Genomic DNA, 23060 nt, shown 5'->3' on the forward strand with positions numbered 1-23060 from the left:
TTATTTTGTTAAAATAACATATAATTATTCATTTATTATAGATACAAGGCTGAATTATGACGAGTGTCACTGTTGAAAATATGAAAAGCATAATATTTTTTCAATTATCTTTACAAGAAACAAATGCACTACGATCTAACGCCGATATTCGTTGGCTGTTGTTGCACTTACGTCATTAGATACACTGACCAAGCGGCAGTGTATCTTATGCCTGCGCTCGTTATTTCTGTGAGATGTTCGTGGTGAACTATTTTTTTGTAAATCTTATTTTATTTTGCTAAAATAACATATAATTATTTATTTATTATAGATATAAGGCTGAATTATGACGAGTGTCACTATTGAAAATATGAAAAGAATAATATTTTTTCAATTATCGTTACACGAAATAAATGTACTGCGATCTAACGCCGATATTCGTTTACACTTGTCATTGCTATTGATACGAAACTTTTATTATTGGTGTTTATTCGTGGTGAGGATGAAATATTTTTAATAAAGCAATTTTTAATATGTAAATTTATTTATTAATAAATTCTTTAGTGATTAGGGAAAAAAGTGTTTTTTTTTGTGATTTCCTAAAAATTTGGTCACCACCTCTTTCAAAGCTTTCCATGCTTCTTTTTCGACAGTTGCTATTTTTTCTTCAAACAGTTTATCCTTCATAAGTTTCCTGATGTCCGGACCCATAAAAATACCTTCTTTCAATTCTGCTGTAGATAATCCCGGAAATTTTGCACAGGTGCATTTAAAACACTCTCCTACTTTCGACAAAGCCTTGACAAATTGCTTCATCAATCCCAGCTTTATGTGAAGCAGGGGTAAAAGGATTTTTTCCCAAGCAACCAAAGTTTCATGTAACACATATTTACGTCCAAGTTCTGATGTGACTCTTTCTAGCCATTCCTTCTTGATCCAATGTTGCTCTCGATCTCGGCTGCCCCACTCGCACAAAATAGCATGGGTATTTTGTTTTTCCTCTTTGTTGTCCCAAAATTATAGATATGACATCAAGATCACCGCAAACCTAAGTATAATGAGCCATGATCATTGTACTTAGGTTTGTGGTGCACTTAAGTTGTACTTAAGTTTGCTGAGAATGAAGGCTAAATTTTCGTATCGTTCTTTCAAATGCACGGAATGTGCTACTGGTAACCGGTAGCACATTAAATCTTCACACTAAGTTAGAAAATATGCCACCTTTCAGAAATATGATAACCTTAGTAGTCTACGACTAAAGTTCAACTAAAGAATGATTCTTTAGTATGATTAAAGAGTGATTCTTTAAGAATCACTCAAGAAAATGTATGAGTCTATGACAACAGGAAAGTCATCCCTTATCTAGGCGAATCAGATTCAAAGTAACCAACTGTACTTTTATCTCCATTCCTCTCTCCCTCTCCTATCTTAAGAATGAGAAGTTTCGTGGATATTGCCAGAGATTTGGGAGTGTTGGTGGATAGGGAGTTAAAGTTTAGGGGGCACATTGCAAAAGTGATTAAATCAGCTTATCAGATCACTTGGTTGCTGAAGAATACTTTGACGAGTAGAGATAAGCAAGTTATTGCTCCTTTTTATCGAGCCTTGATAAAACCCCATCTTGACTACTATGCCCAGATCTGGATCCCTGGATTTATTCTTGATGGGGAAGAGGTACAGAGGATCCAGAGGCAAATGATCAAGATGATAGCTGGTCTATGGAATGAGCCTTACAAGAACAAGTTGAAGATCTGTGGGTTAAAGAAATTGGTTGATAGGCGGGAAATTTTTGATATTATTGAGACGTTCAAATTACTGAAGGGTTTTTACAAGATTAACTCATAGGAAATTTTTCAGAACAAGTCTGGTGATGGGAGAACTAGGGGCCATCCATGGAAACTCAGCAAGAGTGTACTTAGCAAGGGTTTTGTTAGAACTAGGTTTTTTACTTTTAGAGTGGTGAATGTGTAGAATAAGCTGCAAGAGTTTGTTGTGGTGACAACAAACTCTTGCAGCAAATGAGTTCAAAGCAAAGTACGATAGATACTGTGCGAATGCCGAATAGTAGTTGTTCTTGATATGATGTTTAGGCCCTCCCTCGATGAGTCTAAGGACTCCTTGGAGTTGCCCGTAATAATAATAATAATAATAATAATAATAATAATAATAATAATAATATTTCTTTATTTACCATAAAAAGAAACTTTAAAAAAGCACTTATACAACTAATTAGCTGTAAATAAAGGAGAATGAAAATAAATACCAATACGCTTAATTTAAATCCAAATACTACTAAAAAAAACGATGAAATTAGAAATTGGATAAAATTTATGGATGATGGAAGTTTTTTGCTATTTTTTTCTGAACTCAGCACCTAAAATTCTATAAGAATCGATTATTACTTCTCAGACAACTTTTCCACTGCAGGCCTGTGTAATTACAGGTTCACGAGAGATGGCGCCTTACGATTTGTGTCGATGAGTACTGTGATTTCGTCTGCTTCTTACATGTTGTTAGTTATGGTTATTTGTATTCATGAGTTAAAATTAGCCATAATCGGTTACATAAATAAATAATTTCGAGTAGTAACGTATTTATTCGAAAATGTACAGATGAATTTTCTGAATTGAAGGAAGAATGAAAAAAAAAAAAGTATGACTGTTTGATTGTGATGTACTATATAATTATGTGTAATTATAAATTACTGTATAATATGCTCTATCGAAATATAATATATCGTTATGTGTCATATGAGTAATAGCCATATTATTATTATTATAGTAATGCGATATGTTATATATAATATACAAAAATAAAATACATATAGAAAAGAAAAAAAAAACTTAATTTTAATATGGGGAAAATTTTAATCTTCCCACCATACACTAAGATGTTAAAAAAGAAAAAAAAAAAAACGTAGTATATAAGCAGGTTTGAAAAAATATCCCAATACCGAAGGGAACTTGCTATTTTAAAGGTGTCAACAAAGGAAGCGACAACGAAAAGCATTGCAGTGGATATTGATGAAAGGAAGCTTTAAAAAAATAATAATTGTTGCAAAATATTGGAAGGGCTGCGGATGTACTGAGGATATCACAGATTTGTCTTGACGGAATACTGTAGATGGCTGTTAATCAAAGATTTAGTGAGGTGTGAAACTTTTTATTATAAACCCCTCTTGGAGAGCAATCCCTATTTAAAGGATGAAAATTTTACATTATAAAATAAACAATCCATTAAGTCTTATACACCTGGAAAATCAATAAATGAAACAACACGACAAATACGAAGTAAGAATTACCCAATTTCTACAGCCATTTAATATTGAAACTTTCCAAAAAGATAAAACAGAACTTTTACAAGCCACTTCAGGCTGATGGTCATATACTGGCTGATGAAAATATCTGCCCTCTAGTGATTTTTCAGACATCTCTGCCTGCAGTGTAATTTGAACTCGCCGTCTGTTAGGTGGAGCACAGCAGTGCTATAGACTCATCTAGCCTGGTCATCAACTCAACTGAGTTTCACTGTAAATATTAACATTCCAAGAAAACTATAGTACATTACTTTTGAAACAAAGTGTCCTAGCGAAAATATAAATGTCGTTATTAACGTTTTCAAATTTTTTAATTCTTTTAAATAGAGGAAATTACATTCCAGTCAGCCAAAGTGCATAGTGAAGACATTGAAGCACTTCAAGATGCAGAAATATTGGTAGCTGACAGTACAGTGATATCACATTTGCTCTACAGCCTTCCTAATTTAAAATGGGCTCAGTGTACGTGGGCAGGTAAGACTAATTTAATTTTGACTTTTTATAGAGTAGTACATCATTATCATTATATATTATTAGTGTTACATAGCACCTTCATGGACTCCCAAAACACATTGCAGGAATCCAGTTGTTTGTATTACACAATTCATACATCATCACTGCACCCATTAAAGTATGTTAATTGTGTAGTCATTTTCTGAAAAGTTTGCCTTTGTTGTTTTTTTTATACTAATCTCACACACAAGCAGGCCTTGAGACCTATACTGTGACATTGCTGTGTATAGGCAAGTAATAAAGAGAAGAAAGGGATTTGTTAATATGTTCTTAAAGAGCTAGGTGTTGGGGAAAAAATATTCCAGGGAAGATCATTCCACTGAACACAGGTCTGTGTGATGAAGCAAAAGCTGAAAAGTCAGTTTGATAAGTTTGGAGCTGAACCATATATGGATGATGACTAGAGGAAAGTGGAGGAATAGCAGTGTCCATAGAAAAAACATAATGCAGAAACAGAGCATCTGTGGGAAAGTGATTGGTGGAAGTCAGTGAGGGGGGGAGATTTATGTATGCGAATAGCTCTCTTCTGGATAGCAAACATTCTAAGGGAAGTTTTTAGTGAGGCTCTCCAATGTAAGAACAATATTCTATGATTAGTCTGCTTTGGGATTTGTAGTATTAGGTGTTGAGAAGAAGCAAAGTATTGTTTAGAATGAAAAGAATATCGAGTTTTTGGAGGTTAAAGAGGCTATGGACATGATGTATTTATGCTGGGATAGACTACATGTAAAACTAACCCAAGAGGAGAAATCTGATCATGGTGGAAGAGTGGATATTATCAAAAGTGATTGAGTAAAGCTTGGTCTTTCTTCGAGGAAATAAGACAGGATTGTGTTTTGATACTAAAATTTATTAGATTGTCTCTATACAATTTAAAAATGGCAAGGACATTGGCATTTGTTTTGAGTCATTTGAGCATTGCAAGGTTTTGTAAATGAAGAAGTCGAATATAGCATACTGTCGGCAGAAAAGCTATGAATAAGATTGGACCTTATTGAGAGAAGATCACGTACAAGAAGAGTGTGGATGCTTGTGTCACTTTAGTAGCAGTAGAATGAGAGTATCTATCCACGATGACATGCAGGGAATAACCAGAGGGGAAGCTAGCAGTTGGTTCCACAAAGAGTAGGAGGTAGACCATAAGACAGTTGTTAGCAAGAAGGCCACTCAAACACATGACTTGGAAGTATTGAGAACAACTTTCTATGTTTCTCCAAACATTTCTGTGGCTTGGTTTCATAGGTGGGCCTGGTTAATTAAAATATCTGTCAAACAAGAGTGGCAGAATCACAATGGTGATCACTAATTAATTAGTTGGTCTCCAGTTAGTGAAGTAGTTAGCCACTAATGACCATTTCCATTATTTTTGGGAGTATTGAAGTGAGAGCAATAAATGACTGGATAAAAGCTTACTTCTGTGTGGTTGTATAGATGCCAATTAGTACAGTAACATGTAAAGCAATACAGGATTAGCATTAGTTTTAGAGCACAAGCTTTTAGCACAGTTGGAGTGATACCATCTGAGACATAGGACTCTATATCATAGTCACTGATTATTTTACTGATATTCTTCTGTCAAAAAATCAGAATAGGCAAACTGTGGATAATTTGTGGAATAGTGTGAGATTTGCCTTGGTTCTCTAAACAGTCAGAAGAAAAGACTAATACCAAGAAGTCTACCTTACCATTATACCATAAGGATGAGGTAGAGGTGAAAATGTGAAAGGGTAGAAGTTGTGCTCGCATGCTTTGACAAGGGACAGGAGGCTTGATTATCATCTAAACAGGAGGCAAGCTTAGTGCATTTGACTCTTACAGAGTCTGCTGTGGATAAAGTGATTTTTGTTATGGACTGAAGTATGCTGTGTGAGAAGCTGGAGTTTTGAACTTGAATCATTGAAGATATGCTGAATTTTTAGTCTGCTATGACACATTTGTTGGAGAACTGGAGCTTGGATAAAGGTCAGAGGTTTTGAGTGGGTGTAGAGAATTTTTGCAGGGAAAACAATGTTTTCCCCAAAAGAATAATTTTAGTTATTAGATCAGAGCAAGTGCTTGGATCAGGAGATGGCAGCAGTGATCACTGATCAAACCATGGAAAGGAGGCACAGAAATCATGAAGATCATCTCATTTGTCACCATTGTAATTTCATAAGATATGAGGCTAGCTGGGAGAAGAAATGTGATCCATAGAAAAAGAAATGTGGATAAGGTTATGATCAGAATTGCAAAGAGGAGAGCTAACCTCACTGGGATGTTTAGAAGGAAGGCTGGTTAAGAAAAAATTTCCAGGGTGTTAGTAGAATGATAGGATTATCTAGTATTCTGGTGAGTTGGTAAAAGGTTTTTAGATTATTATTGATAGCAAGCATAAATCAAAACTTAAAGATAAATCAAAAAGATGAACATAGTAATCAGAGTTAGAAAAAAATAGTAAAAGCAGGCAAACAAAGGAAATATACAAGGGAAGGAAATCTTTGAGCCATAGTAGCTTGCATAAAGGAGATTCCAGATGTAATAACCTTTGGCATGGATATCAGACCTTACAAGAGCACACTAGACCTTTCTTATGGAAGGCATCATATCTGATGTAATGTGTAAAGTTTAGTTGAACTACAGTCACAGACATCCAAACCTATCTTGGAGTTTAGTGACGAATACTTGATTTAGTTTGGAAGTGGTGGTGGTGCACATAACTGATTGTAGTATACAGCTTCAAAAGTTGGTCAAATCTATGTGGATGTTTTTTTTTTGTTGTTGTTGTTTTACAAGATTTTGTTGGAATTTTTGGATCATAATTTGTTTCTTTATTGTGTTTTTAATATATTTTAAGTGTTTTGTCAGTCTCTGTGGGTTTTTTTTTGCAGTGATACTATAATTTTTTTGTGCTTTCTTTCATGGTAATGAAATATTAGTCAAGAAGTTAGGGCTGAGTTGGTTGCTGAAGAATACTTTGACGAGCAGAGACAAGCAAGTTATTGTTCCTCTGTATTGAGCCTTAATAAGACCCCATCTTGACTACTGTACCCAGATTTGGTCACCTAGGTTTCTTCTTGATGGGGAGGAGGTTGAGAGGATCCAGAGGTGAGTGACCAAGATGATGGCAGGTCTATGGAATGAACCTTAAGAGAACAGGTTGAAGATTTGTGGGTTGCAGAAATTGGTTGATAGGTGGAAAAGGGGAGATATGATTGAGACATTCAAATTGCTGAAGGGTTTCTATAAGATTAATTCAGAGGATATTTTTGAGAACAGGACTGGTGGTGGTGGGAGGACTAGGGAACATACATGGCAGCTGGGCAAGAGTGTGGTTAGTAAGGCTGTTATAGCTAGGTTTTTTACTTTTAGAGCAGTGAATGAGTGGAATAAGTTACTAGAGTCTGTTGTGGGTGCTATGACAGTGAATGAGTTCAAGGCAAAGTATGATAGATACTGTGTGAATGTCGAATAGTTGTGATGGACATGATGTTTCAAGAAGAAAAAAAAAATTTTTTTTTTCTGAAAGTAAAACAGAATATCTTCAGGCAAAAGTAAACATTTACATTTAGCAATATTTTGATAGCATCACAGAGCATAGATAATAAAATTAAAATTTTTATGAGCCATCCTAGAATTTCTGACAACTTTTTGTGTGTGTGTGTGTGTGTACGTGTGTGCATGCACGTGTGTGTGCTCGCGCGCATTTGCAGGCTCTCAAAAACAGTCTTGAAATAATTTTAAAAAATTATATTTTTTAAATTATGAAATTAAAGTTTTAATGTGAATATTCTGAACTTTAGATACACTAATGAAGCTAATGTGCATTAATAATATTGTTAATATTGTATAATTGTAATACTGTATTAACACAAATATCAAACCTCACCTTTAATTTATTCCTTCACTATCGTATTTTTATTCATTTACATATAATCGTTTATATGATTTTGGAATAAATCTTTTTGGTCTTTTTTTATATGTGATATTTACAGGGCCGGAGGAAGCAGGCATGCAGGCGCCGCTATGATGGGGGCACCGCCGCCAGGGAGTGGTTCATAAGTTAATTTTTAAGAAACAAAATTTTTATCATAAAAACAAAAAATTCTTAGAATGATCAAAACTAAAATAAATAATGCCGGATACACTGACTAAAAATTTAAAAAAAATGTATATTGCCACCTCTTTGATCAGCTGGCTGTTTACAATTTGCAGCTAGAGCAGGCTAAATGCTTGCCTGCAGAATGCTGTGTCTACTGCAATCTGTCTAAAGTGAAACAATGAACGGTTTTTATGTGCAGAAACAAATTTTCGTACAAAACATTTGTTGCTAGTTAACCAGTCATATGGTACGCATCTCAGTAGGCTACTGACAGTAGTGCAGTGCCGACTATTATTTCGTCTCTGTGTCGTGTTGTGTAATAATTTTTTGTCGGTATAAAATAGAAATGGAATCAAAAATTAAAAAAAGTTATTCGGTGCACAAAATCATGAGTGTCATACTGCGAAAGAAGCAGATATTAAGAAACAAACTGGGGCTCTTAATAAATTTATTAAAATATTCTTATGCAGATTGTAACCAACTAGATACATCAGAAATCAGAGTTGAAGAACCATGCATATCATCCAGTTTGCATGAAAGTACTATTGCAACTATTGAACAAGATAATTGAACATGATTTAAGTGAAAAATAATTAGGATTTAGTCAACTACAACAAGATTTAGTTGTAGTTGACCACGAAACTAACACATTGCTGGTCTCTGTAAATTTAGAAGATCCAAGTGAATGGGGAAATATTGATGAAAAATTACGAGCTCTTTTAATTGAAATGGGGCCTGTTCAAAAGAAAAATATAATATATCCCAGAGATACATATGGTCGTAAATTTGGTGACACGTATTATAATAGAAAAATGGAAAACGAGAACTTGTGCCAAGAACATGGCTCATTTATTCCGAAACTTTAAATTCTGTTTTTTGCTTTTGTTGCAAACTTGTCGCACCTACTAAATCAACTGAATCACCCACTGAGTCTCGTAGAAGGTTATAACGATTGGAGAAATGTAAGTACAACTTTACATCGACATGAGACTAGTTTAACTCACATGAAACATTTTTTTAAACGGAAGGAACTTGATAAAAATTTAAAAAAACAAAACTACTATTGATTTCTAGACTCAAAGCATGTATGAAATGGAAAAGAAACATTGGACGAGTGTTTTAGAACGCTTGATTGAAATTATAAAATTCCTTGGTAGTCGAAATTTAGCTTTTCGCGGATCATCTGATAAATTATATGAAAGAAGTAACGGCAAATTTTTAAAATTAGTCGAACTGTTTGCTATGTTTGATCCCATTATGGAAACTCATGTTGAAAGGGCCCTACAATGAATACAATAGGGTACACTATTTGAGTAAAGACAGTCAAAATGAAATATTGGAAACTTTAAGTAACGCAATCAGGGATACAATTTTATTATAAATTCGAAAATCTAAATATTATTCCATAATTTTAGGAATAAAATTATGGAATAATAATTTTCCATAATTTGCAAGTATGCAAATTATGGAAAATTATGCAAGTAAAACAGAACAAATGACCATTATTATTCACTTTGTTTCCTGTGACAATGGAATTGTCAAGATCGGGGAAAACGTTTTAGGTTTTGCAGATATATCAGATTCGAACAGACATGGTTTATGTGCAACAATAATGGAATAACTGGAAAAATGAAACATTCCCATTGAAGACATGCGAGGTCAAGGATATGAAAATAGGGCAAATGCGAAAGGGAAAAAATATGGGCTCCAAAATTTGCTTTTGAACAAAAATCCTCGAGTGTTTTACGTGCCATGTGCTGCTCATGCTCTAAATTTAATCATTAATGATGCAGCCAAAGTGAATGCAGATACAATTAGTTTCTTTGCAATTATTGATTTCTTTGCAATTAAGAGAATGAAAAGAAATATAAAATTTCTTTTCAATCTCTTACAAACATTGGGCAATCCTTTTAAAGTTCATAAAAAAACTAACATTGAAAGCCATCAGAAACGTGATGGGAAAATAAAATTAATGCAATCCTCCCTCTACGATATCAGTTAGGAGAAATTTATGATGCACTTTTTGAAATTTTAAATAATGAAAATTTTAATAAAGAAACTCAGCATGAAGCACAAACATTATGTGCTAAAATAAAAGACTGCAAATTTATTTGCTGTCTTATAACTTGGTGATTTACTCAACAGAATAAACCCTGTGAGTAAAATGCTTCAAGACAAAAATATGAATATTACACTTGCTTTACAATCTATCAAAAACTTAAAAATATTCTTACAAGAGTATCGATCAGATACAAATTTTAAAGAAGTTCTAAAAGCGGCAAAAGAACTGGGTGAAGAGGTGGATGAAGAACAAGAATTTAAAACTGGTACAGAAGTTCGACGACGAAAGAAGACATGACAATTTGACTACGAGCATCATGACAAAACGCCACAATCGCCAGAAGATATATTTAGAGTGAATATGTTTTATACACTTATAGATGTTGCAATGTGTTGGTTAATAGAACATTTTGAAAAACTAAAAACATATTATGATAATTTCAATTTCTTGAATAGATTACTTCAAATTAATAATGAAGATTTACGAAAAAATTGTGACGATTTAGAGATTCTCTTGAAGAACTGCGACAATAAAGACTTAAATGCAATAGAACTATATGACGAGTTATGTGCTTTCCTGGATATTTTTCAGAAGGATAATTTAAATATTCAAAAGCTCTTTCGATATTCTTAATTTTATTGTGTCCAATAATTTATCTTTCCCTAACTTTTCAATTGCTATTAACCTTACCTGTTAGTGTAGCGAGCGGTGAACGTTACTTTTCCAAGTTGAAATTGATTAAAACCTACTTAAGAACAAGTTTGTTGCAAAAAAGGCTTGTTGAAAATAGCTATTGAAAATAATGTATGTGTGGAATTAGACATTAAGACCATTATTTCTAATTTTGTGAATATGAAATCAAAAACCTTGAAATTTTAATAAAAAAAATTTCAAGTATATTTATGTAATTTAATTTATTTTCTGTTATTCTGTAAAGATGTCATTTTTTGAATACTTATATTAAATGTTCTAATTATTTCTGAATTCTTTTCTTATTTTCTCATCTATTTTGAGTTTCTTTTATTTTTCTAAAAGATAGTTCCACATATAAAAATTATGAAAAAATTTTTACAAGTTACTAAGAATTTAGTAACTTGTAAAAGGCAAGAATTTTTTAAACTTTAGTTCAAATAAATTTTAACTTTAATTAAAATTCATTTTAATTTTGTTAGGTATTCGGGTCGGTGAGAAGGCTATAATCCCTGTATCATTATATTCAACGATTAAAGTGAAGTGGCTTTATCAAAATTTGCTTTAACTTTTGAGAATTTTTTGAATATTCTGGTTTTTAACGATTATCCTGCCTGGCCAACACCCCCGGTTCGTTACGTTTAGCGAACCAACGTGTGGCTGTTCCGTCAAAATTTATTTAAGAAATTTCAATAATTTAAATTTTTATTATCGTTAAAGAACCACACTCTCCCAGATTGTTACAGGGGCGCTTAGATAGAAATTGCATGTGGGCTCCAAAGACCCTAGCACCGGCTCTGGATATTTATATAATAATTTTATATAATTTCAGAATTTTAGATTTGCTTAAATAACCATAAAAATATAAAATATAAAAAACTACCTGCATCTCCCAGAATCTTAGTCTCCTTTCAACTTGAACACTCATCCTGTTGTAGTCATTATGTCTTGTATCTTCACTTAAATTAGCCCTAGTCCAGTACCTGCCCAGATATCTGTCACCCATCACAACAGATTTTTGTTATAGATGGTAACCTTAACACATATTATGGGGCCTTCAACTACAGAGACATACAGTATATTAGAAAGGGGAAAATATGAAGAGAAGAAAATGGAACTTATACAGCTACTAAAGGGATAATTAAGTGATGACACAAGTGATGGTAAGCACTCAGTGTTGAGGTCCCAAACCAGGTATGGACCATAGATATATTATGATATAACAACAATAAGAAACAGCTATAGTCATAATATCTGTTAGCTCCCCCCCTTCATAAGTGTAGACCATGAAATTATTTATTTATTTTTATACCAACTATACACATGAGAGGTCACAAAACTTATGACACAAGAGTGTCATATATTGGCAGGTAAGCAGGAAGAAAGAAGAAATCTATGAAGAGCTATGAGTTGTGGAGGAAATGATTTCAGAAATACTACTGAAATCATTTGGGAGAAATGAAAGAGAAGGTATTCAATATGTTAGAAGCTGAACTATGAATGCATATAGGATAGACTAGCAGCTACTTGCATTCTTACATGATTAAAGATAAGTGGAGGAATAGTGTTGGCCAGTTCAGTGGAGCAGCATCCAATTGAAAATGCATATAAAAAGACATAACACAGAAACAAAGTATCTCCAAGAAAGCAGTTGGAGGGAATTTCTGAGAGAGGGTCATGCATTAAGTGGATTACCAATGAGCATTTGGAGGAAGATTTTCAGTGCACTGAAAATCTTCCTCCAAATACTAATCAGGCATACTAATAAGTCCTAGGGACTTATTAGTATGAAGACTGTTGAGTATCAGAGAACTGATAACATTTGGACAAAAGATCAGAGATATGTTGTGAGCATTTTGTCTTATAGTAGTAGATAATTTGCTTTGGTCGTCCTATACAAGAGTTGGAGGAAACTACTGACACCAAGAGGTCTGTGTTATCTTTAGAGAATGCCAGTATTGTACCATGTAGTTGCAAGAAAGAATTAGACACAAGGAAAGGTATAAGGGACTTAGAAGGCTTGGCTCCTATTTCATATGAGAAACCTTTTGCCTATAGTCCTTATGAACTTTCTTCTTTAGATTTCTTTCTTTCTTTTGTTGTTATGGTTATTGCAAGACGTAGTGTAGGCAGAGTGCAAAACTGGAGTTCTTAAATTTGAGCCATTTCAGGCATGCTAATTTTTTTTCTTGAACTGCTTTGGTACACAAGTTAAAGAGCTAGAGCTTGAATAGGATCAGGAGATTTGATGTAGCATGGTGAATAATTTATTGTTTCTACTTACTGTTTACATGGAAAGTGGAAACAGTAATTAAACTATGGAAAAGAGGCATAGACATCAGAGATCATCCCGATTAGCACCATTATAGTACCATACCATAGGATATAAGGCTGACATTGGCCAGGAGAAGTTCATTCTGTACTTCATTCAACTCCAATCAAATTATGATTGGAGTTGCAAAGAGGAGAGCTAACATTTACTGTGTAATGCTGGGTAAGAAAATGCACAGGTGTTGGGGAAATGAAGTCAAAATAAAGAGAATTATCTGGGATTGATGAACAATTTGTGTTAGGTAAGTTGATGAACAATTGTTGTTAGGTAGGTTGATGAACAATTTGTGTTAAATCATTACTGACAGCAAGTAATTCAATTTCCATTCCTGAAATCCCTGAAGTTAGAAAACAGAAGTCAGTTTTAATTATAAACTTTTCATACCCCAAGAAAAACGAACTCACTTTTGGTAATTAGTCTATAGGAAATCAACCTTCAGAAATGACTAATAGAAGAGGTCAGGATTTCCATGGCGTAGTCAAAGTAGCAAATGAAGACAATAAAGTGAGACACAGAAATCTTGGTTGACAGTAGATATGAAAGATGATGATGATGAGAGAGGGAGGACCTAGATCCCTTAGTTTTCATACTGTACTGAAATGAAGATCCCATAATAATATATTGCTCTACAAAGGGCATGAGACCTTAATTTACACTTTTAACAGTATCTTAATGTAGACACCATTCCTTCAATATTAGAATTATGCGTGTTTCATTGATTTTAGTAATATGTCCTGTATTACTAAAATACCATTTAATAACTTATATTAGCACTTTTTTTTTTAAGGAGTTGAAATGATATTTGACAAGATTGACAGAGGCAAAGTAAGTTTTGCTCTTTAATTTACTGTATTTATGTATTCATGTATTTTTGTATAAGAAATAATACTCCATGTTATAAATTAATCTGACATGTAGTTCATTGATATTGTTATTATGCTTTGTGGACTTATAAATTACATACATCAGTTCACATTTTATTCAACCTCAGTTGATTTCCTTATTATCTGCTCTCCCTATTGAAATTCTCTTCACATTCCCTTTTTTCCTATTACCTTATATTATCGCGTATAATGCGAAAAATTTATAGTAGAAAATACTACTTAAAGTTAGGGGTTCGCGTTATATGCGGATCCTAAATAATATAACATCTTATTAGACTTGCACACACAGTATATATACTACCTAATGCCTATGCAACCAAATCTACTTGACCCACTTGCATTGGGCGACCGAGTGCGCATCGTATCTGTGCATAAAGCTATTTACATTACTGGCTTTATGCGCAGATACGATGCATGCTCCGTCGCCGAATGATAGAGCACAGTGAGATAGATAAAGCACAGTTAGGTATATCGGTTTAATCACAGTTCATTTTAAATATTATTCGTTAAACAAACCTAGCCTGAAAATGAGCCAACAGAAACATAAACATTCATCTTTTGAAGCAGGATTTAAATCGCGTGTCGTGCAGTTTGCAGAAGAACATAATAACAGTGTTGCTATGAGAGCATTTGGTGTAGCAGAGAGTAATATTAGACTTTGGCGTAAGCAAAAGGACAGTCTTGAAAAAATCCCCAAAACGAAACGTGCCCATTGTGGAGATGTAGTATCCTTTCCAGAACTCGAAGAAGAGCTACATGAATGGATTTTGATGCAATGACAAGATGGCATTATAGTAACAAGAAATGCAATTCATTTTCGAGCTCTAAAACTCAAGAATGGTAAATTAAAGGACACACCAGGTATTTCATCTTTTTCTTGCTTCGCCTGGGTGGTGCAACAGATTTATGGAACTCAAAGCATTAACATTACGACACATTACCAAACAAAAATTGCACAGAAGTTACCAAAGCAGCTTGAAGAAAAAGTGCAGCCCTTCCATAAATTTATCATAAAATTACAAAAGTGTCACGGATATGAACTTTCCCAAATTCACAATGAGATGCCCATGTACTTTGATATGCCTGGGAATCGAACAGGGTGAAATTGGTGAAAAGGGTGTCTTCATAAAAACAACGGTGCATGAAAAAATGCATTTTACCATTGTTCTAGCATGCATGGCAGACAGAACCAAATTAAAGCCAACAGTGATATTTAAAAGGAAGAAAATTCTGAAGCATATGAAATTTCCACCAGGTGTAATTGTTCATGCCAATCAGAAAGGTTGGATGGATGAAGAAAGATGTACAATTGTGGCTGGATCAAGTATGGAACATACGTCCAGGTAGCTTGTTACGTCAACAAAGCATGCTAGTCTGGGATATGTTCCAGGCACATTTAACAGAGGCAAGCAAAGAGAAAGCAAGTGAGCTACGTATAGACCCAGCAGTCATACCGGGTGGTCTAATTTCCATTTTGCTGCCGCTTGATGTCAGCTTGAATAAGCCATTTAAAGATCACTTACGTGAAAAATGTAGAGAATGGATGTCACCTGGTTTGGTGAAGAAGACAAAGGGTGGGAATTTCAGAAGCCTGAGATCACCCTAGTCACCAGCTAGGTTAAAGAAGCATGGGATTTGATACCATCTGAAATGATTCAACGCTCATTTCTTAAATGTGGAATAAGTAATTCAATGGATGGATCCGAAGATCACGCCATATACGAAAGCGAGGATGATGCACAACAAAATGGAGATCATGAAGACGATGACGACAACTGCTACACTGATGACACAATCCCTACAGATGAATTCATAAATGAAATGTTTGATGACTCAAAAGATGAAGAAGAATTTAAAGGATTTTGACATTTTGTTTTAAAATAAATATTTCTTTTGTTAATTCGTATTGTATTTTGACATTTTGTTTTAAAATAAATATTTCTTTTGTTAATTCGTATTGTATTTTGACATTTTGTTTTAAAATAAATATTTCTTTCGTTAATTCGTATTGTATTTTGACATTTTGTTTTAAAATAAATATTTCTTTCGTTAATTCGTATTGTATTATTTATAATGTTATAGAACAAGATTAACAGATCGCATTATACGTGGACATGGCATTTTAGGGCTAGTTTTCAAACAAAATTTCTAGTTCACATTATACGCGATAATATATGGTAATTATGCTGTTCTCATTATTTTTCTAACCTTTAACCTTTATCCTCATGTCCTCCTTCCAAAATTTAAACAGTTTGAGAGCAAGTTTAATCCTGCTTAAATCTTTTCTGCTTTCTCTCTCTCTCTCTGATGCTCTTTCTTTTTTTACTGTTTCATTTTAGTGAAGCAAAAACACTTAATGAAGACTCATCGCTAGAACCATGCTGAACTTGCTCACAGCACAGTACAGGAAGTGTCTTGTCAAACAGCTTATTAGCAATGCAGTTGATTTTGTTGTGATGATTGCATATTGCATCCTGTGAAACAGCATGCCAATGAAAATATTCTTACAGAATATTATGTAAGAATATTTTCCTTCATGAGTAATGAGTATCAGCTTCAAATTATTTGATTATCGTAAGTTTTTCAGTTTCAGAACCTTGATTGCCACTTATTACTTTTATATTTCAGTACTAGTTTGTAGGATTCTGTCCATGTTTCATTCAGTACGGTATTTCATCATATATGACCTACTCTCGTGGTATATATATAATGTATATCAGCATTATTTTTGTTCTTTGGTTAAGTGACGCCAGCCTGGTTGGCAGAGTGGTTGTTGTATCTGCTCTCCAGACTACAGGTTCGAATCTGGCCATGGGCATGGATGTTTGTGATTGTCCTACTAAGTCAGTGTGGAAAGGGCATCTGTGACCCTACCACTTCTAGCAGAAGGCTTCACTCTCTAAACTTAATGAGGTACAGGAGTGATCATACAGGGTCTACAGATGTCAAATACGAATTTGAATTTTTTTTTTTTTTTTTTAGTTATGAGGATTGTGATATTCTTGTGCATGTATAGGATTTCCTGCAGCAAATTTAATGCACTATAGCAGTGTTTCTTAACCTGTGGTCTGCAGGCAGACTTAAATTAATTAAATAAATATATATTTTTTTTCATTATCTAAACAAATTAAAATTGAATAAGTAAAAATTATTGAAATCAAATGGAGACTTAAAAAAAAACAAATATCGTCAGAATGTTCAAAGGCAGAAGCAATAAAACTATATTGTTGTTCACCCTTTTTATTATTCGTCATTCTGCCACTAAATTTGTAGCAGCAGAATGACAATAATAAAAGAGAGTTGAAGTTAACAGTAATATAGTTTTATTGCTTCTGCCTTCCCTTGCTGTTTTGTCAGATTTGAAGTGGACATGTGTTATCCACATTTCAATCAATTGCTTGTTGTTTATTGATTTTTATTATTAAAGGTTTCCCTCCTTCAACCAAGATTTAGTATATCTTGAGAAGTGCTAAGTGATACTTGGACAAAGTGTGTCCTAAGTGAACCCCAGTAATTTATATTTTTTTCAGAAACATTTTTTAATAATGCCCTTTATATCAATGACGTTGCCAGTGGATTGCAAGGGGATATTCAGTTGTTTGTAGATGATGCGAAGCTGGGAAGGATTATTAGTAATAGTGCAGATGTGGTAGCCCTGCAAAAGGATTTGAATAAGCTAGATAGATGGACAAATGAATGGGGGTATCAGTTTAATGCAGCAAAATGTAAGGTCTTGAGGTTTGGGAAACATCGATGGGATGCTGCATACTCTATGGGAGGAGTTATACTGGAGGAAGTAGGGGAGACAAGAGATCTCGGGTTGATGATTGATAGAAACCTGAAGTTTAGGGGACATATTGCAAAGGTGGTGAAGGTAACACAGAGGATTGCGGCAATTATGAGAAGGACACTGACCTGCAGAGATAAGAGGGTTATCATTCCGTTGCATAAGTCTCTGATCAGACCACACTTAGACTATTGGTCTCAGATTTGGTCCCCAGGATTTGAAGGGGATAAATTAATTGTGGAAAGGATACAAAGACAGATGACAAAGATGGTTTCAGGACTGTACAAGGATTGTTATGAGGATCGGCTGAGGGAATGTGGACTGCAGAGTTTGGTGGATAGAAGAAGGAGAGGTGATATGATTGAGACTTTTAAACTGTTGAGAGGTGGTTAGAGGGTTGATACTGGGGAGTTCTTTCGCTTAGTTGAACAGCGGGAAGGAGTGATGACAAGAGGCCATCCCTGGAAGTTACGAAAGGAAACTGTGAGCAAGAGGGTGAGGAGTGATTTCTTTGCATGGAGGGTGGTTGAACCGTGGAATGCATTGCCTGATGGAGTGGTGAGAGCGAGAACGGTCAATGAGTTTAAGGAGTGATACGATAGACTTTGTGTTTCTTAGGGGGGGGGCCTCCCCTCGATGAGTCTTGACAGACTTTATGTTCTTAGGAAGGACCTCCCACGATGAGTCTTTTGACTCCATGGAGGCCTGAATAATAATAATAATGGAAAAGTGGCTTAGAACTAGGACTTTGAAAAGAAGGGAAAATGAAACAGGTGATGCTAACCCTAATTGTGATACAAGTGTTGTAACGGCAAGTAAATCTGATACTATTAAAGAAGAAGAAACAAGCAGTTCAAAGAAAAAATACGGTAGGAAATATAACAGTTCATATTTAGAATTCAGGTTTACTTGGTGTGATGATGAAAGTGAACAGAAATCAATGTGTTTTGTGTTATGAAGTGTTGTCAAACGAGTGCATGAAACCTGCGAAACTCCGATGATAATTTAAAAACTAAACATTGTGATGTGAAAAATAAGCCAATTGAATTTTTTCAGCGACGCTTAGATATATTAAATCATGAGAAAGATATAATTTTGGCTATGGGTTCCATTAATAGCAAGGCACTGGAAGCATCCTATCTCTTAAGTTTGTGCATAGCGAAAACAGGGAAACCTCATTCTATCGGGGAAAATTTGCTACTTCCAGCTATAAAAGATGTGGTAAAAATGATGTTTGGCAACAAGTTACTAAAAGATGTTGATTTGATTCCTCTTTCAAATGACACAGTCGGTTGCAGAATTAATGATATGGCAGGTGACGTAGAATCTCAGTTAATTGAAAGAGTTAAGAAGAGCGAGCCCTTATTATGCGTTACAAATAGATGAGACCACCGATGTTACAAGTGATGTGCAGTTAATATGCTACATAAGATATGCACATGATAACAACATTCATGATGATATTCTGTTTTGTAGAACTTGCCATCCCAAACAACTGGAGAAGATATATTTCACATTCTCAATAATTACATGATACACAAAGGGATCCAGTGGGAAAAATGTATAGGCTTCTGTTCGGATGGAGCTCGTGCCCTTTATTTTCAGTGCTCTGTGATGAAATGGGCAGTGAATATATACAACTTTTGCTTCATTCTGAAATTCTCTGGCTTTTCAGGGCTTTCCATGGTTATCAACACTATCCTATCTTTCAGACATTTTTTCGAAATTAAATGAACTAAATCTCTCCTCCCTTCAGTGAAATTCTTTAACTGTTCTTGATGCCTATGACAAAATAAAGGCATTCGAGAAAAAAATGGTTTTACAGATTAATTATGTCAAAGACAAATAATTTGCACCTTTTCCAACATTGGAATCCTTTTTAGTGGAAAATGATATTTTTGTTAATTCTGAATTTCTGGAAAGGGTTTGTGACCATCTCAAAAATCTGAAACGGAATTTTGAAACATATTTTCCAAATAACTTTTATAAGAAATTTCTGTGGGTTCACAATCCATTTCAGGCTTGCAGTCATGAGAACAACCTTTCGTTATCGAAAAAAGAACAGTTAATTGAGCTTTCAAGTGACAGTGGACTTAAAATGCAATTCCGTGATCTTGATTTGGCTCGATTTTGGATCTCGTTCAGTGAGAAGTGAATTTCCCGAATTATCTGAAGAAGCATTGAAAATCGTCATGCAGTTCTCTGCAACCTATATTTGTGAGAAAGGATTTTCATCTCTCCTTCAAATGAAAACAAAATACAGAAATCGTCTTCATGTGTGTGTGTGCCAATCTTCGACTGAATTTGAGCAATATTGAGCCAGATATCCAGCAACTCTGCAAGGGCCGAGAAGCTCAACCATCTCATTAAAAGTAAGTAGTATAATAATTAGATCATATTATTTATTTGTTTAATAAAAATTAAAACTTTGTTCAATGATGATACACTTTTAATCGTTTACTTCCAATTTAATTAATTATGTTTCCGTATGTATTCAAAACATGCTTTTAGATTTATTATGTTATAAATGGCACATTTTTTCAGAAATGTTGGTAATTCCTACTTAGATTTTTAAAAAAATTTCAAAAAGTAAAAAACGACATATAGGCAAATAAATTAAAAACACTATATTTATTTTTGAAATAAAACTTTAATTCCAACATTCTAAAATGTTATTTTTCTTGCTTTTCTGTTCGCGAAATCATCAAAGTCTATTTCATCACTCAGTTGCTGTTTTACAGACAGTATGGCAAGATTTCTTAAACGCCAAAAAAGTGCCGCCTGGGGTGGATTGCTCCCCTCCCACCCAGCTATGCCTCTGTAAGTTAGTGGTCTGTAGAATTGTTTTAGGCATTTTACTGGTCCTTGGGCTTAGAAAGATTGAGAAACACTACACTGTAGTCTTCTGACCTATCCCAAATTAGATAATGAACAAATCATCAATTTGATTGTCCATCTCTGATGGTCTTCAGTAAGAAGTTGCACTTTCTTTTCTTTATTGGCAGAATGAAAAATGTGACACATCAAGCAATATCTTTGTAATTTAGTAGCCAATTGTTTATTTACCAATGATTTGTTTTAGGGATTGTAACAGATGCCCAGGCACCCATCCCATATTAAGCATACTCAGTGTCAAATTTTCAGTCCCAAGTATACCCATGAACAGAATATATTTATTCTAAACAATGAATCACTCAGTATACTGTAAACATTAGTTTATTTTTTTAATATCACTCAGACATAAAGTTGATAAAATTTCCTAACCAGTTCAGTCTTCCATCTGCCAGTTTATAAAAGATTAATTTGTATTACTTTCTAATCTCACTCACTATATACACTCAGGTGATCTTAAGTTTTATAACTTTCTAGAAATAATAAATGGTTAACAATACTTGAAGAATATTAATAAATAATTAAATTATTTATTATGTGTATTTTATGTGTATTTATTATTATTTATATGCTTTTATGTGTTTACATTTCCATATTACATGATGGTTTACATTTTCACTATTGATAGAATACAACCACATTATTTGTTCCAGCCCATACCAAACTTTAAACTAACTAGAATTGTGCCTCCATATTTTGGATCTCTGATGTCAGAGTATGTCTTGGCTCAGATTATAAATATAGAGAGGGGAATGTATAGGTACTGGGAAGCAAAAAAGAACAAACAATGGTGAGTCATTTTTGTGATTTTTGAAATAACTGCAGGCTTTTTAAATTTTCTAGTCTAACAGCTATTGTATTAAAGAGTGTGTTTCTCTAACTCAATCATGCAACTATATTTAAAAATGAATCACATTTGTACATATAATTCAATGAGTGACGCAGTATAAATGAATTTCAAGAAATTTATTTATATTGCATTGCAATTAGGAACCACAATCTTAAAAATGCTTACCCTTTTTTTATTGCAAGTGTATCATTTGTACTTAAGATCCATTGCGTTAATGTCATTACTATGACATAAATGCAATGTCATGGTTAACCCCACTAGAAAATATTTCGTTTGGTTTAGATATGTGCATGCCCATACCCACTTAAGTGAAAATTAAGTGAATGTGAGTGACTTGTAATTATACTGTGTTATTATGATTTATAAATGATATAAAATATGATGTATTTTATAGGAAATTTATCTATAAATTCATACATAAACATAGTTAAGTATACATCCATGTATGCTATGTGTCATGTTTATTTAATGGTATTTTTATTTATAAAGCTTATCATATTTGTAAAGCTACAAAAAATAGTCATTATGAATACATCATAGAGAAAAAAAAATTTTACTATTTTCTTAACCTCCACAGAGTCATAAGACTCATCGTGGAAAGTCAGCGCTTGTCAATACAAAGTCCATCATACCATTTCTTAAACTCAGCCACTGTTTGTGCTTCCACCACCCTCTCAGGCATTCCATGCTACTACCACTCTCCATGCAAAAAACGTACTTCTTACTTGCACTTAAAGACTAACCAATGCTAAATGTTTCATGTGACATATCAAGGCCTTATAAACAGGAACAGCAACTTCCTTATCTCTATTTGTGTGTTCTTCAATATCCAAGTTATCTTGTGAGCTACCATTGCAACCTTAGCAATATGCCCTCTAAACTTTAACTCTGCAATCCACACACTCTCAATCTATCACAGACCACGTGCTATGTGAGGAGGATTAGGTAGCCTTCCACATCATCTTCATTACTCTATCCAGTTTTGCATCATCAGCAAACAACTGAATATTTCCTTTCAGATTATTTCCTATATCATTTATGTACAAATTAAACAGCAGTGATCCTTACATGGAACATTATGGCACACCACTAGTTAAATGCTTTCACCTAGATTCTGCTCCTCCATGTATCACTTTTTTGATATCTGTCCATCAGCCACTCTCTTATCCACATAACCAGTGTCATATCCATCCCCATTTGTTCTAATGTTTCTGAGGGAAGTATCTTCATGACTAAGCTACTTGTATATAGAGGCTAACAACTTCACATTAATTGCCTTACTATCCCGTAATGCAAAGCACATCTTTTTGGGTGTGTATGCTGGTATGCATAATGGGAAAGGCCACTATCTAGATCTGTTTCAACCTTTGTTGAGGTCTTGTTAGTGAGCCAAACACAGAAAATATCAGGGTGGTTGAAATATGTGACTTCTGCATTACTTCAACTTTGGTATCTCTTCTGATACCAAGTCTGGTTCTCACTGATAAAACCTCAATAAAAGTTGAAACCGATCTGGGTGGCTACTCTTCCCATAATGCATAGCATTATACACATCCAAAAGTATGTGTGCTTTGCATTATGGGATGCTAATACAAGTAATGTTAAGTCATTAGTCTCTGTATTTAAGTATCTTAATCATGAAATACTTCAAGTGCCAACTTTATTTGCTTAAACTTA

General features: G+C 34.0%; 1 protein-coding gene across 1 annotated transcript in view; it reads left to right on the top strand.

Moving 5' to 3' along the window:
• Positions 1 to 23060, top strand: part of LOC150101301 (uncharacterized) — a 90655-nt gene that overhangs the window by 13918 nt on the left and 53677 nt on the right. The window contains exons 2-4 of the mRNA XM_090400756.1: positions 3623 to 3769; positions 13758 to 13795; positions 21187 to 21323. Coding sequence (XP_090256882.1) covers positions 3623 to 3769; positions 13758 to 13795; positions 21187 to 21323 — 322 coding nt within the window. The remainder of the gene's footprint in view (positions 1 to 3622; positions 3770 to 13757; positions 13796 to 21186; positions 21324 to 23060) is intronic.

The sequence above is a fragment of the Typopeltis vanoorti genome, chromosome 11, assembly GCF_054136105.1.
Source record: "Typopeltis vanoorti isolate ZY-2024b chromosome 11, IOZ_Tvanoo_1.0, whole genome shotgun sequence".
NCBI classification, from domain to species: domain Eukaryota; kingdom Metazoa; phylum Arthropoda; class Arachnida; order Uropygi; family Thelyphonidae; genus Typopeltis; species Typopeltis vanoorti.